The sequence below is a fragment of the Zingiber officinale genome, chromosome 6A (genome assembly GCF_018446385.1).
Source record: "Zingiber officinale cultivar Zhangliang chromosome 6A, Zo_v1.1, whole genome shotgun sequence".
NCBI lineage: Eukaryota > Viridiplantae > Streptophyta > Magnoliopsida > Zingiberales > Zingiberaceae > Zingiber > Zingiber officinale.
The window spans coordinates 19,797,198-19,812,070 of NC_055997.1; the positions used below are offsets into that span (position 1 = coordinate 19,797,198).

The 14,873-nt window shown below is 36.7% G+C and overlaps 1 protein-coding gene across 1 annotated transcript; it reads right to left on the reverse strand.

Annotated features, from left to right (window-relative positions):
• Nucleotides 1-13,993: 13,993 nt before the first annotated feature.
• Nucleotides 13,994-14,635, reverse strand: LOC121993783. The gene is made up of 3 exons (XM_042548096.1): nucleotides 14,508-14,635; nucleotides 14,333-14,427; nucleotides 13,994-14,238 (listed from the first exon to the last, which is right to left on the reverse strand). The coding sequence occupies exons 1-3, from the start codon at nucleotides 14,548-14,550 to the stop codon at nucleotides 14,041-14,043; spliced, it is 336 nt and encodes a 111-aa protein (XP_042404030.1). The 5' UTR covers nucleotides 14,551-14,635; the 3' UTR covers nucleotides 13,994-14,040.
• Between the last annotated feature and the right edge of the window lie 238 nt (nucleotides 14,636-14,873).

The window sequence follows — 14,873 nt, forward strand, 5'->3', positions numbered from 1 at the left end:
CACCGTACGATTCTCCGTCCAGTCATGCCACTGACCATGCTGTCCGTCGGCAACACCTGGCTCGAGAAGAATATCATCAGCTGTCTGCCTCTTTTGCACCTTTTGTCTGTTTCCGGGCTGACCGGGAGGGCCGCTCGGCCGTCCCGGTGGTCAGGCGTAAAGGCGTGCCGGATCGAGCGGGAAGGACCCTCGGGCACATACTCGGACGGGACTGCGTCCTTAGTTGATCTACAGCTCAGCCGAGCGGACGGGCCGCTCGGTGCAGCAATTCTTCTATACAAGCAAATCATGAGCGTCGGAAGCCCGACCCGTGGTCGAGCTATCTTCGCGCTAACCCTGGTGCTATCCTGGACGAGCGGCCGGGGGCCTCTCTGATCGGCAAGATCCTTGGGCTGACCCTCTTGACTTTGACTCCCACGTGTCGTTGACGACTACCCATGTGGGTCCCCTTATGCTTACCACCAGATCAATATTAATAGCAGTTGATGGAAATATCGAGACAAGTATGTTTTGCAAGAAGTATTGAAAGAAGATGGGCAACATTTCATATAAAATAATCGAGACAACATGTCATATATATTTTGAAAAAATGAAAATTGTATTGGCGGTTATTAAATAATATGCTCACGGACCTGATCACAAACTGTATCGGACTACATCGATGTTATCTTCTAGATTTTGTGATAGAATACACTCATCACGTAGTCTCACGATATCATCCTAGAAAAAACAAACATGTTAAAAATATTGTAAAAAATAATTATGCACAGTTAAGAACAAATTCACTAAATAAGGTCATAACATACATATACAATTTTTGTCGTGTCCCCAATCCACCCTTTCTTCAAGCTATAATGAGTTTCATTAAAACAATAATCTGATCTTTCCTTTGTGACTGATCGGTCTAAAAAAAAATAATGTGTTAATATTCACTACAAGAAAAAAGCTAATATACAACGCTTTTAAAGCGTTGTCTTTGTACCTGAAAAAGCGTTGTTAAAGGCACTGTTGTTAAAAGTCTGCTCAACGACAACACTTTTAAAGCGTTGTTGTTTGTAGCGAAGACAACGCTTTTGCAATGCTTTAAAAGCGTTGTCGGTTTATGCAAAGACAACGTTTTTGCAACACTTTTAAAGCGTTATTTTTGGTAGAAAAGACAATACTTTTGCAACGCTTTAAAAGCGTTGTCGTTTTAAAGAAAGAAATTTAAAAAAATATTTAAAAATCATTATTTTTATATTTACGAAACTATTATTTTTCTTTTACCATGTCTAGATTCGAATTTTACATATAATCAACTCAGCTAATGATTTCAAACTCATACCAAAATAATAGAATTCTGACATTGAAGTAATATTAGTATTTAATTACATGAGAAGCTAGTAAATATCAAAATTAACACTAATTCTGTTTCAAAGTAGATAGTGATATTCACAAATAAAACAAAAGAGCACAAAATAATCTTGTGAGCAATTGGATTTTGTCTAGGATCTTTGTCAGCTTTGAACAGATTGAACAGTTGGCCTGAAATATAAACAAAAAATTACAGTCAAATAGTTTGAACCAAAAAATTACTTCTACTAGCTATTTTCTATAAATGAACCAAAACTCATTACTCAGAAATGAAATGAAATGCCCTTTGGAGGGGTCTCCAGATCTTATCAGATCCCAAAAATTCGGATCATATGAGGAGAGTTCGAATCTGGCTGATCCGAGTCACCTCCAACTACTTGTTTGACACAGTCATCTTCCGAAGGTCATAACTTTTGACTCCGAACTCGGAATCAAGCTCTGTCAGTTGCTACGCATGAAGAATTTGAAGTTCTACATTTGTATCTACAAAATAGAGTTAGAAAAATATATGTATAGACATTTTATATAGATTTATGAGTTAGGTCCCGTCTTCCCGAGACCAGAACCTAGTCAGGGTCTCAATTTAGGGATCCAAAATGGACCTAAACTGGACCGACGCCTACTGTCCCTTAACTGGGATGCGTCCTCACAGTCACTCTCCTAAAGCTCTTACTCGGATCGACGCCTGATGTTCTCTTCCCGGGACTGCGTCCTCACAGTCACTCCCCTCCAGTGACTTATCTTGACTTACCTGTCAAGCGTCCGGTCAGCCCGTCGACCCGTCTGGACTTCGTGCTAGCTATCCGGTCAGCCCGTCGACCCGCTTGGACTTCGTGCCAGACATCCGGTCAGCCCGTCAACCTGTCTGGACTTAGCCTGCATACTCGATCAAAGCATTAGATAACGACAAACCTAACTTAACCTATTTGTCATTCATCAAAACCTGGGTTAAATCATTAGTGCTAACCGCACCAACAATCTCTCCCTTTTTGATGGAATGACAACCTGGTTAAGTTAGTGAAAACATATGCAAGAAAAAATAAGTAACAACATGCATTTATGTGGTTTTAAGTTAGTTTGTATTTTCAGTTTAGTTTAGCTAACTTAACCACATAACCCTCCCCCTTTGGCATTCATCAAAAGTAAGCATGGATTAAGTAAGCATAAATACAGACTTCAGACAAAGTAAGAAATAATGTCAAGTTAATCTGGGGGAGTTTAAAACATAGATTAGTTTGCTTTTATTTCTTAAATCTTTGAAAAAAAAAACTAAGTCTTGAAAGATAGCTGATTTATAACTTTATAATTTTGAAAGATAGCTAATTTTTCAAGTATAGTTTTTAAGGTCAAAGTTAAAAATTCAAGTTTTCAAACATAAGTTTTTTAAAAAGAATCACTTTCTAAAATAATTTTCAAAACTAAGTTGATAGTAATTTTCAAAACTAATTTTGTCAAATCAAATTGTCAAAATTAAGTACGACCAATTTTTCAGAACTTGATTTAGGGTTATTTTCAAAACGAAGTGAAGTTAAATCGAATTCAAACATTAAGGAAAACCATTTTGAACTTACTTTTAGTTTTCAAAATTTGTCACAACTAATTTTGGTAAAGTAAGATCACATTTTTGGAATTAAAATCAAAATAATGTTTCAAAATGAAGTAGTAGGAGTTTTTAAAATAATTTTGTAAAATTCTTTTTCCAAAATTAAATTTTCAAAGTTTAACGTACTAATTTCAAAACCATGATTTAAAATATTTGAAAAGCTCATTTTTCAAAGACTAAGTAGAATCGAATTTTCAAAAACTGAGAAGATATTATTTTCCAAGACCTAAGTAATTTTGAACTTTAAAGATTTTGATTTTATTCCTCCCCCTAAACCTGACATCAAGTCAAATGTCTAACCAGTTAATTACTGACTGACTGTCAGAAGACAGTAGTTTTCACTAGGTTAGTCAAGTTAAGTTTAAATTGAATAACTTAACTTGATTAATGTATATCTTGTATTTAAAGCCCAGACTTATATTGATGCACTGAAATAAGCATCTTAAGTCTTAGGCAAGTGGCCTATGCATCTCACCCCTTTTCTATATTTGTCAAACACAAGCAAGGTAAGCCTAGGGTGTTGGTGAGATGCTCAAAAACTAGTCCTATAGGTACATGCTTTCTAAGGAGTTTGAACTAGTCTAAGGCTAAAACTGTTTTAAAAATCTAAAAATAGGGAAGTTTTTGAAAAATAAGAATAGAAATAATTTTAGCCTAAAAAATAACCATTTTTGAAAACAATTTTGTAATTTGAAAATCCTAGTCTATTAAACACATTCCTAATTTTCTACGTAAATTACTAAATTCACTTTCAGGGAGTGGTTTGGTAAATATGTCGGCTAAATTTGACTTGGACTCAATGTATTTGAGTTCAATATCACCTTTAGTGATATGGTCCCTAATAAAGTGATGCCTAATTTCAATGTGTTTGGTCCTTGAATGATGCACTGGATTTTTTGTTAAATTAATTGAACTAATATTGTCAATTAAGACTTTTACATTTGTGATATTTAAGTTGAAATCTTTTAAGGTGTGCATCATCCATAATAATTGGGCTACACATTCTCCTATGGCTATGTATTCTGACTCAGTTGTAGATAGCGCAACACAGTGTTGCTTTCTACTAAACCAGCTAACAAGTGATGGACCTAGTAGTTGACATCCACCACTTGTGCTTTTGCGGTCTAATTTGCACCCAGCATAATATGAGTCAGAATACCCTATTAATTCAAAGTTGGTGGTCCTAGGATACCAAATTTCTACATTTGTTGTTCCTTTAAGGTATCTAAAAATTCTTTTGACTTGAGTCAAATGGGATTCTTTAGCACAGGTTTGGTATCTAGCACACATATTAACTGCAAATAAAATATCAGGTCGGCTTGCAGTTAAGTAAAGTAGTGTAATGTACAAAAAAAAATGTAAATAAGGATGTAAATACTTGGAATTTGACAATATTGAATTATTATCAAGAAAATAAATATATTGGTCAGCTAATTTATCCGGAAATAAGTTCGTGTGAATTTTAGAAAATTTATGGAATTTTTCTAGATTTTAAATGAGATGTTTTAGATTTTATGGGGATTAACGGGTAGGATTTAATTCCTGTTTAGAATAACCAGAGGTGGGAGTTAATTGAGGAATGAATCTAAGGTTTAATTTTAAAACTCCTAAGTTATAAGAGTTGCCCGTGCCCTAGCTTCCCAGACCGCGCCGAGTTCTCCTTCCCCGAGCCTTCCCCTCGCGAGCACCAGCCGACTCCTCTCTTCCCTCTCCCTCTCGCGATCTTCCGCAACCCAACAGCCGGCGATTTCTCTCTTCCTCTCACGCGAGCACCGTAGACGCGCCGACGTCAGCGAGCCCTAGCTCCACCAGCACCTTTCGGCCATGAGCGGACAACAGACCTTCCCTCTCCTCACGCGAGCAGCGCAGCGGCGATCCATCTCCCTCGCACGAGCACCGCGGACCGCAGCCACCGATTCCCTTCCCTGCTAGCCATGCCCTAACTGATCCAGCAGGTACGAATGGGTGTTTTGTCAGTATGATCGCGAGATGAATCGGAGGATTATACCTATTAGGGCATTGAGGATTATGTTTTCTATCTTGTTCCTCTTATTCCTGTTGTAAATTTGGGTCTCCTCAAGCTAGTTGTGATGTAGTGGATAGATTTTCGGTGTAGGGTAATGGATTTGTGTCGAATTCTTGCTCCCGTGATGGTTTTTGTTTTCCTTGGGCAGATTTGATTGAGTGCACAGTCCTGTTTCAGGTACATGTTTGAAGGTGGCTTTAGGTTATGGAGTTGGGGGAAAGGATTGTGAATCGATCTTGATGTGGTTAACAGTGTTAAACTTCTGATTTAGAGTGGGTTGCGGTGATGACTCGAACTTGGTATTGATATGCGATTTGTTGATATTTTATGGAATCTTGTACAGATGTTGAGTTGTTGCTTTTGGACTTAATATACATCTGGATGTTGTGATTGAAATTGCTGCATTGGTATTGGTATCGGAATTGATGATAGAACTGGTTTTGAGATTGGTGTTAGTTTTTGGGTTTATGTCATGTGATGCGTTTAGATTTCTTCTCTTGGTCCTAGAACCAATTTAGATGGTAAAGATTTAATGTTTTCTCTTCCTCTTTGCATTCATGCTAGAAGGGTTGCAATTTTGGACAGAAATGGTGGATGTGCCGTGGTCTGTAGAATTCTTGTTCTTGGTGATGTTTGAGATTTTAGGCGCTTAAAGGATAGTGGAAAATTAAAGGTTGATTTGGATGAATCGAGGTGCATAGTTTGATTAGAGTATTTTTCCTAATTAGGTTAGGTTTGAGTTTAGCTAGTTGTTATTTATGAGATTAGCTAAATTGTACACCACGTGATTTACAGGACGTTGATTCGGGACGAATGCCTCGACGTGAGACTGCTTGACACAATCTACGTATAAAGGCGGGTACTTCTTACTTTGATTCTCTAGTTCTTCGAACTTAGTGCATGAGCTATTTTGGATAAGAATTGCTTTACCTTGACTCCACTCGAAATTTTTCCTATGCTTGATACTTCCACTCAAAACCTTTGAGTTATTCGTTTTTATATCCATACAGTGTCTTGTTGTTGTCCATGATCAGTAGCATATATTAGATACCATGTTTGTATGTTTTGACTGTTGCTTATTTATGTACGATATTGAGCATGCTGAATTCATGTAGCATACCTATTTCTGCTTATATATATGATGACTGTTGCATTGTTCGCATCATGTCATTGCATGCATGCCGCATCCTCGGCCACTCGAGAGAGTGGTAGCTGGAGTTGATGTCGCTTGTCCTGTCGTGCCGCACTCGGTCACGCGTGGGTAGTGGTAGCTGGAGTTGCGAGCAGCAGGGAACCCCTTCGCTGTGTAGCTAGTTAGCTACTCAGCACCTGTCCATCCGGTCACTCGCGGGAGTGGCGACCTTTGGGTGGTACAGTTGTCATTGATCCGACCTCTCGACCATACAGGGGTCATGGTGCATTATGCCTGTTTTGGCTGCTGCTGTTTACTTATGTTGTTATTGCTTACTTATGCTGCTGTGGTATCTTTATGTTGTCGTTGTTTCTTGCTGTTGTTCACTTATGCTGATATGTTGTCTTATGTTGAGATATGCTCATGTTGTAGGTGATTAAACCTTGGTTTATTAATTAGAAATGTTTATATACCTTACCCATTACCTCTGTAGTTATGAGCAGTACTGTAGCAGGTTGGTACCATTTCTGACTTTCTATATCTAGCCTAGGATACGATTCCAGGTATGAACCTTTAACATGGTTTTAGTTTCGTATCTGCTATTCTCTTATGAGACTGTATTCCTTTTGGGTATTCTTTATTGGTTGATTATGTTCATACACTATCTCTTTCCTTACCCGCTGAGTTCCAATACTCACCACCCCGTAAAATGATTTTCTTTCGCCAGGTAACAGATAGATGAGTCATGGATGCTTGGAGAGATGCCGGCTGCCAGTTCTGGGTCCCGCGTCATATTCGAAAATTGATTTTGGTTCTGTTTCTCTTTACTTGCATTTCGTATTCGTTGGATTTGGTGTTGTGAGAACTATGTTTTGATATTTGTTGGATGGACTTGGTATTTGAGATGCTTTGATAACTTTGCAATTTGTGGGTTTTTCTCTTCGTTTTCTTTCCGCTGTGCTTATTTTATCTTTTGTCCAGCCGAGTAGGCTGAGTATATTAAACTGTGTGGTTGTGTGTTATTTCATTGTTGTCCAGCCGGGTAGGCTGAGTATATTAAATTGCATGGTTATGTTGTTTCCATTTTCTATGGTATATATATTCCAGCCGAGTGTGGCTGATGTATATTTTGTATGTAGTAATGTTTCAGATTGTCCGCTGTACTGTGGAGGTGTTGTCGAAATTTCTTCGGACAGGGACCCCCCCGGGGCGTGACAAGTAGACTACCTATTGCACTCCTATAATACTTTAGATCAACTTGTTTTCCATTTGGGTCATTGTCTAAGATTGTGTTTACTGCCATGGGTGTTTTAATTTTTTTTGTATTTTCCATTCTGAATTTTTTAAGTAATTCTTTAGTGTATTTGTGTTGATAAATGTAATTTCCTTCATTTGTTTGTTTGATTTGTAATCCTAGGAAATAAGTTAATTTTCCTACTAAGCTCATTTCAAATTCTTGTTCCATTAGATTAGTAAATTCTTCTAAAAAATCTGAGTTAGTTGAACCAAATATTATATCATCTATATATATTTGTGCTATAAATATGTCGTTATTTAATGATTTAACAAACAAGGTCGGATCAATTTGACCTTGGTTGAATCCTTTGGATGTTAAGTAGGAGGTTAACCTTTCATACCATGCCCTGAGTGCTTGTTTAAGTCCATATAATGCTTTCTTTAATTTAAAGACATAGTCAGGGTGTTCTAGACTTTCAAATCTAGGAGGCTGACTTACATAAACTTCTTCTTTTATTAACTCATTGAGAAAGGCAGACTTAACATCCATTTGGTATAGTTTGAATCTCTTATGGGTCGCATAACCTAGTAACATTCTAATGGATTCCAGTCTAGCTACTGGGGCATAGGCTTCATCATAGTCAAGTCGTTCAACTTGACTGAACCCTTTGACAACTAACCTACCCTTATCCTAGTAATTTCTCCAGTTTCACTTAATTTGTTTCTAAATACCCATTTTGTTTATATTATTTTCTTATTTTTGGGTAGTGGTACTAAGTCCCGACTTCCTTACGCTTAAATTGAGCTAGTTCTTCTTGCATGACTATGATCCAGTCTGGGTCAAGTAGGGATTCAACTGCAGTTTTGGGTTCAATATTTGAGATTAAAGAGATTTGACTTAGATTTCTAAATGATGATCTAGTTTGGACCCTCAGGTCTGGGTCACCAATTATTTGATCAGTTGGATGGTTTGGGTTCACTCTTATAGTTCTAGGGGGTTGATTTTCTTGAGGTTGTTCTTCATCTTCATGATTTAAGGGTTGATTGGTTTCTTCTTGATTACCTTGAGTGAACTTGGTGTGATCTCCAGTCATATGTTTGGAGCAGCCACTGTCCAAAATCTACTTGATTTCCTACAGTAAGTAGGAATTAAAGTTAGTCTTTTAAGATTATTTTTGAGCAAGCATTATTTAAGTTAATTTTAAGTTTTGAATTTTGATAAATAAAATTTTAAGAAACTTTAAGTTTTAATTTTTAAAATAAGTTATTAAGTTTTTGAAATTAAGATTACGAAAATAATTTTGAAGTTTAAAATTAAAATTTTGAAATTAATTTTTAAGTTTAAAATTAAAATTTTGAAATTAAGTTTAGAATTAAAATTTTGAAATTAATTTTTAAGTTTAAAATTAAAATTTTGAAATTAATTTTTAAATTTAAAACTAAAATTTTAAAATTAATTTTTAAGTTTAAAATTAAAACTTTGAAATTAAGTTTATAATTAAAATTTTGAAATTAATTTTTAAGTTTAAGATTAAAATTTTGAAATTAATTTTTAAGTTTAAGATTAAAACTTTGAAATTAATTTTTAAGTTTAAAATTAAAATTTTGAAATTATTTTTTAAGTTTAAAATTAAAACTTAATTAATTTTTAAGTTTAAAATTAAAACTTAATTAATTTTTAAGTTTAAAATTAAAATTATGAAATTAATTTTTAAGTTTAAAATTAAAACTTAATTAATTTTTAAGTTTAAAATTAAAAATTTGAAATTAATTTTTAAGTTTAAAATTAAAATTATGAAATTAATTTTTAAGTTTAATATTAAAACTTTTAAATTTAAAATTAAAATTTTGAAATTAATTTTTAAGTTTAAAATTAAAATTTTGAAATTAATTTTTAAGTTTAAAATTAAAACTTAATTAATTTTTAAGTTTAAAATTAAAATTTTGAAATTAATTTTTAAGTTTAAAATTAAAATTATGAAATTAATTTTTAAGTTTAAAATTAAAACTTAATTTATTTTTAAGTTTAAAATTAAAATTTTGAAATTAATTTTTAAGTTTAAAATTAAAATTTTGAATTTGAAATTTAAATTAATTCAAAATTTAATTAATTCGAGATTTAAATTAATTCAAAATTTTAATTTAATTCGAAATTTAATTTAAAAATTAATTTAAACCTTATTCATCTCACCCGATCTAAATTATCAATCAGGGAATCCTATAATTTTGTGAGATGAAGTTGATTTGATTATAGAGTTTGGTTTAACTTGTGTTAGATTCAAGTTTAGCTTTGGTCTCAACAAATAGGCATTTTTCGGATAAACCTCTGGGCTCTGGTGAGTTATCTGGACATCATTAGAGTAACCATGCCGTCAAAGTTTTCTGAATAGTGCTATCCACGGAGCTTAGTACTAAATCTTGGTCTAACTAGTTAGGATCCATTTAAGGATAGCTTCGGTCTGTTCCACTTTGTCAAATGCACCAGATCGAAGCCATATCTTTCTAGACATGCGATGCCCAAGCTTCCCTAACGTACTATCATCTAAAAACTTCACCAGTACCATGATTCAAGTTAAATCTGGTCCCTTTTTAACTAATCCTAATCACCCTGTCGGGTATGTTAGTTTTGGAGGTGCTAGCTATTCTGGAGTCTCCCCCTGAATTATTGGCCTTCAATTTAACCTTTTTGATTTAGGTTTATGTCTATTTCTTTTATAGTTATAATTAACTTGGTGATAATTTATATTTTGTTGAGTTTTAAAATGTTTAGATTTTGAATTTTTTGATTTAAGTTTGTATTTTGATTTTTGATTTTCTTTATCAGATTTTATATAATATATTTTATCTTTAGGTATGTAAAGTTGATTAAGTCCTACTTGCGTGGTTAACCACGCTTTCGGGACCCAAGCTTTACGTGTTGGTTTGAATTGGGTTATTAATGATTTAAAGATTTTATTTGGGTTCGACTTATATCCGAGTCCGGTTTTATTATAACACGCCTTTTGATTATTCAGGATTAAGTCTAGATTTTTTGATCTTGTAGTGAATTTTTCTAACATCTCTTTTAAATTGTTAATATCATTTTTTAATGATAAATTCTCCTCCTCAAGTGTTAGATCTTGAGTTGGATTTGAATTTTTGATTTGTTCCTTGAGGTTTTGATTTTCCTCAAGGAGTGATTTGTTTTCATTTTCTATTTTAACTAATTTATTATTTAAGCATGAAATAATTTTTTAAAAAAATTGTTTAAATCGAAATATACCACTTCCGGGCCTTCGGAAACGAGTACGGACTCGTGGCACGATTCGGGTTCAGACCCGTCTTCCAATTCAGCTTCGCGGGCCATCAGCGCGAGGTGGCTCTGGTGCTTCTGATCTTCTACCTTCGATTCGTCCGAGGAGGAGTCGTCCCACGTCGCTTTGAGAGCCTTCTTTTTGGTCGGCTTCGATTTGTCGTTCTTTAGTCTCGGGCACTCGTTCTTGTAGTGCCCCTTCTTGTTACATCCGAAGCAGGTCGCGTTCTTTTGTTCCGTGGGAGAACTGATCTTTTGAAGATCCTTCTTGCTGAAGCTCCTTTTTCTCCTGGTGAACATTTTTCTTACCAAGTTCACCAGGTATTCTTCGTCTTTAGAATCTTGGTCGGAATCTTCTTCAGATTCAGGCTTGCTCTTCTTTTCTTTGGAGGAGCCTGCAAATAAAGCAACACCTTTCTCGGCTCTAGCATTAGTTTGTTCATGCAGTTCTAACTCACAAAAAAGCTCGTCTAACTTTAATTTAGATAAATTTTTTGAAAATTTTGTAAACATCTACGATCGATTTCCACAAACTATTACGTGGAAAAGCATTTAGTGCGTACCTTATTAAGTCTCTGTTTTCCATCTGGTGGCCTATCGCGTGGAGTCCATTGAGGATGTCCTTGATCCTCGCGTGGAGCTGACTTACCGTTTCTCCTTCCTGCATTTTTATATTAAAAATTCTATTTAAAAGTAAGTCTCTTTTTGTTACCTTCGCGTCGCTCGTTCCTTCGTGCAGCTCGATCAGTTTGTCCCAAAGCTCCTTTGCGTTCTGATGTGGTCCGACCCGGTTCAGTTCTTCTCGTGTTAGACCGCAGTGTAGCGTGTTAATTGCTTTCTTCTCAGTCGATGCCTTTTTCCTCATGTCCGGAGTCCACTGTTCCGGGTCTAGTGGATTTCCGGAGTTGTCGACTGGAGGTCTGTAGGCTTTTATGACATTGAACCACTGGTCGTAGTCTGTCTTCAGGTAAACCTCCATTCTTTTCTTCCAGTACGAAAAGTCGTTCCGGTTGAATAGGGGAGGGCGTACTGTGTTGAAGCCTTCTAATTGAGACATGTTAATCCCACACACGAAATTAAGCAAAAAAAATATCCCAAGACTTCGTCTTGGATTAGCAGTGCGGGAAGAGTTTAATCAAAATGAACTAAGTTGGTGTTGCACCAATTTAGTCTTAATTGCAACGAAAGAAAATATCCAAAACAAGTAATGATACTAGTTTGGACTTATGCAAAAAAAACTGAAATTAAAAAAAAAAATTCACCCCCTATCTGATTGGTGGTTGCACCAAATCAGAGCGGTATCCGCTCTGATACCACTTGTTGGATCGTGAAACGTCGATAGAGGGGGGGTGAATATCGATTCGAAAAACAACGAGTATAAACGCAGCGGAATAAGAAAATTGAACACAGTGGATTTACTTCGTTCGGAGCCTGTGATGACTCCTACTCGAAGGCCCGTACTCCGTGAGTAATTTCGTTGGACAATTCACTAGCAATTCGAAATATAGATTACAAGTTAAGTACAATATTACTAATAAGGAAAAATTACCGACAATAAAAAGACTTAGAACAGAAAGGAAAAGCTTATCGGAGATCGCAGCGCAGCAGGAGCACAAGGAAGCAGATTCTTCGTTCTGAGAGTTGTTTCCTTGAAGCTTGCTCACCCCCTCCTTTTATATCCCTTTGGAGGGGTCTCCAGAGCTTATCAGATCCCAAAAATTTGGATCAGATGAGGAGAGTTTGAATCTGGCTGATCCGAGTCGTCTCCAACTACTTGTTTGACACAGTCATCTTCCGAAGGTCATAACTTTTGACTCCGAACTCGGAATCAAGCTTTGTCAGTTGCTACGCGTGCAGAATTTGAAGCTTTACATTTGTATCTACAAAATAGAGTTAGAAAAATATATGTATAGACATTTTATATAGATTTATGAGTTAGGTCCTGTCTTCCCGAGACCAGAACCTAGTCATGGTCTCAATTTAGGGATCCAAAATGGACCTAAACTGGACCGACGCCTACTGTCCCTTAACTGGGATGTGTCCTCACAGTCACTCTCCTCCAGTAACTTACCTTTACTTACCTGCCAGACGTTCGGTCAGCCCTTCGACCCGTCTGGACTTTGTGCCAGCTATCCGGTCAGCCCGTCGACGTAGCTGGACTTCGTGCCAAGCGTCCGGTCAGCCTGTCGACCCGCTTGGACTTCGTGCCAGCTATCTGGTCAGCCCGTCGACCTAGCTGGACTTCTCGCCAAGTGTCCGGTCAGCCCGTCGACCCGCTTGGACTTCGTGCCAGACATCCGGTCAGCCCGTCGACCTATCTGGACTTAGCCTGCATACTCGATCAAAGCATTAGATAACGACAAACCTAACTTAACCTATTTGTCATTCATCAAAACCTGGGTTAAATCGTTAGTGCTAACCGCACCAACAATAAGAACTTCTTATGAGACATCAGTTGAGGTTTATGTTGTTTACATTCCTTTCTAATTTTAATAGAGAATGATCATGGCCAGCATGTGAGTGAACAACTTCAAGGAAATTCAACAGTGTTATACTTTAACAAGGGCCTTAACTAGATTGAATAACTTACTTAAAAGAAGTCATGTCTACCTGAACATTACTTTCTTCCATTAAAACCTCCTTAGCTTTTTCGCAAAGCACCCTAAGCTGAAATTTTATTTAAAAACTTATAAATATAGTTATTAACTCACAATGATAAACGGTAAGAAATTCCAAATATTATTTTCATAGGGAAAAAAAGAACACTAAACAAACATTGGACTGCAAAAGCTAATGTCTTAACAATGTGAACTCATTGTGAACTTTTAGCAATTAGCAAGACACAAGAAGGGAATAGAAGCATTTACCTCTATTCCTTGTTAATAGAACAAACAATTAATACATGTAACTAGAGGAGTCCTCCTATAACTTGAGTAATATTTCATAAATTTCCAGAGGCTTATGAAAAGATACAATAGAAACCTCTACGAATATTTTTTCTATATAACTTACAAGAAAAATCAGCTCAATCAAAAATTGAATTCCGAATGGCATGCTGATCAGATAAACTATTTCCCATCGTCTCTAACAAATTAAAGCATTTATAATTGTATCAAGGAGAAATAATTAAGTCACATAGGATAAATAAATCATCAGATTATTCATTAACAAGCGACATTAACCCACCCTATAGTCCAACAAAGAAAATCATTACAGTCTAGGAATGAAATATGGACTGGCCAAGACATTGAGTTTGCATCAGAAAGAGGAAACAATCCCTGCTGCTAACAAGGAAGAGGACCGAACGGAAAACTGCTGCATTTGAAAAGTGACTTGTAAAGTACCTGAACAAAGACGGTGCCATCAGTGTAAGCATCGGGGTTGATGGCGCGAGTCGTTCACTGGCCACAGACGTTGCAAGTGAAGGAGACGCGCATCCGACGTCGGGGAGATTTGGTGTATAAGGACCATGGGAAGGTAAGAACAGTCTGATCAGTTGAATCAGCGTCAGCTGGGATGGGAGGGCCTTCCATTTCAGATCCCATCGTCCACCCTCTTCCAGCTACAGCACTCAAAACCAACCCCATCGTCGCATCCTAATAAGAGATCACAAAAGGAGCTTTAAAAAGGAAAGCTTCCCCCATCCCAGAAACAGGAAGAGAAGAAAAGCAGTTGAAATGAACGAAAAACCTTGGGAAGGTGGGAAAGGGAACCGCGACCACCGAGGAAAGGCACAAGGCTGGTGCTCTCAAACGCAAAATTAAGATCCTTTTCATCTTCCCGATCTAAAATGATGCAAAAGCAGAAAATTAAAACAGCGATAGAATCAAAGACGGGAAAAAAAAAGAAGGAAAAGGGCACAAACCGCTCTTGGAGGCGATCGGTGGAAGAAATTGGCGCCGAGGCATTGTTCTCTTGGGCAAGAAGAAGGAGAGGGGGAGACGGCGATGATGGGATCGCTGCCGATGCCACGACGGACTCCATTAGGGTTGCGTAGGCGAGAGGAGTCTAGCAGGCTACGTTTTTTTTCTAGCAGAAAACCCACTCAACCTCAGATCTGCAAAGAATATGCATGAATCGAGCAGAAAACCCCCAAAACAAACATCCTAACCAGAGAAGGAATAAATCGAAGGAGCGATCAGATGAAAATAAGCGAGGGAAAAGGCGAGATGTTACCTCCTGTACGGCGAGTGGCTTGCACTGCATAAGCTGCGGGATCTGCTCGTTCAGG

Excerpts from the sequence above, each read along its gene's own strand:
- LOC121993783 (XM_042548096.1), bottom strand. The coding sequence starts at position 14,550 with ATGCCTCGGCGCCAATTTCTTCCACCGATCGCCTCCAAGAGCG. Across the intron at positions 14,428-14,507 it reads ACCGATCGCCTCCAAGAGCG|ATCGGGAAGATGAAAAGGAT; the intron begins GTTTGTGCCCTT and ends GCATCATTTTAG. Across the intron at positions 14,239-14,332 it reads CCCTTTCCCACCTTCCCAAG|GATGCGACGATGGGGTTGGT; the intron begins GTTTTTCGTTCA and ends ATCTCTTATTAG.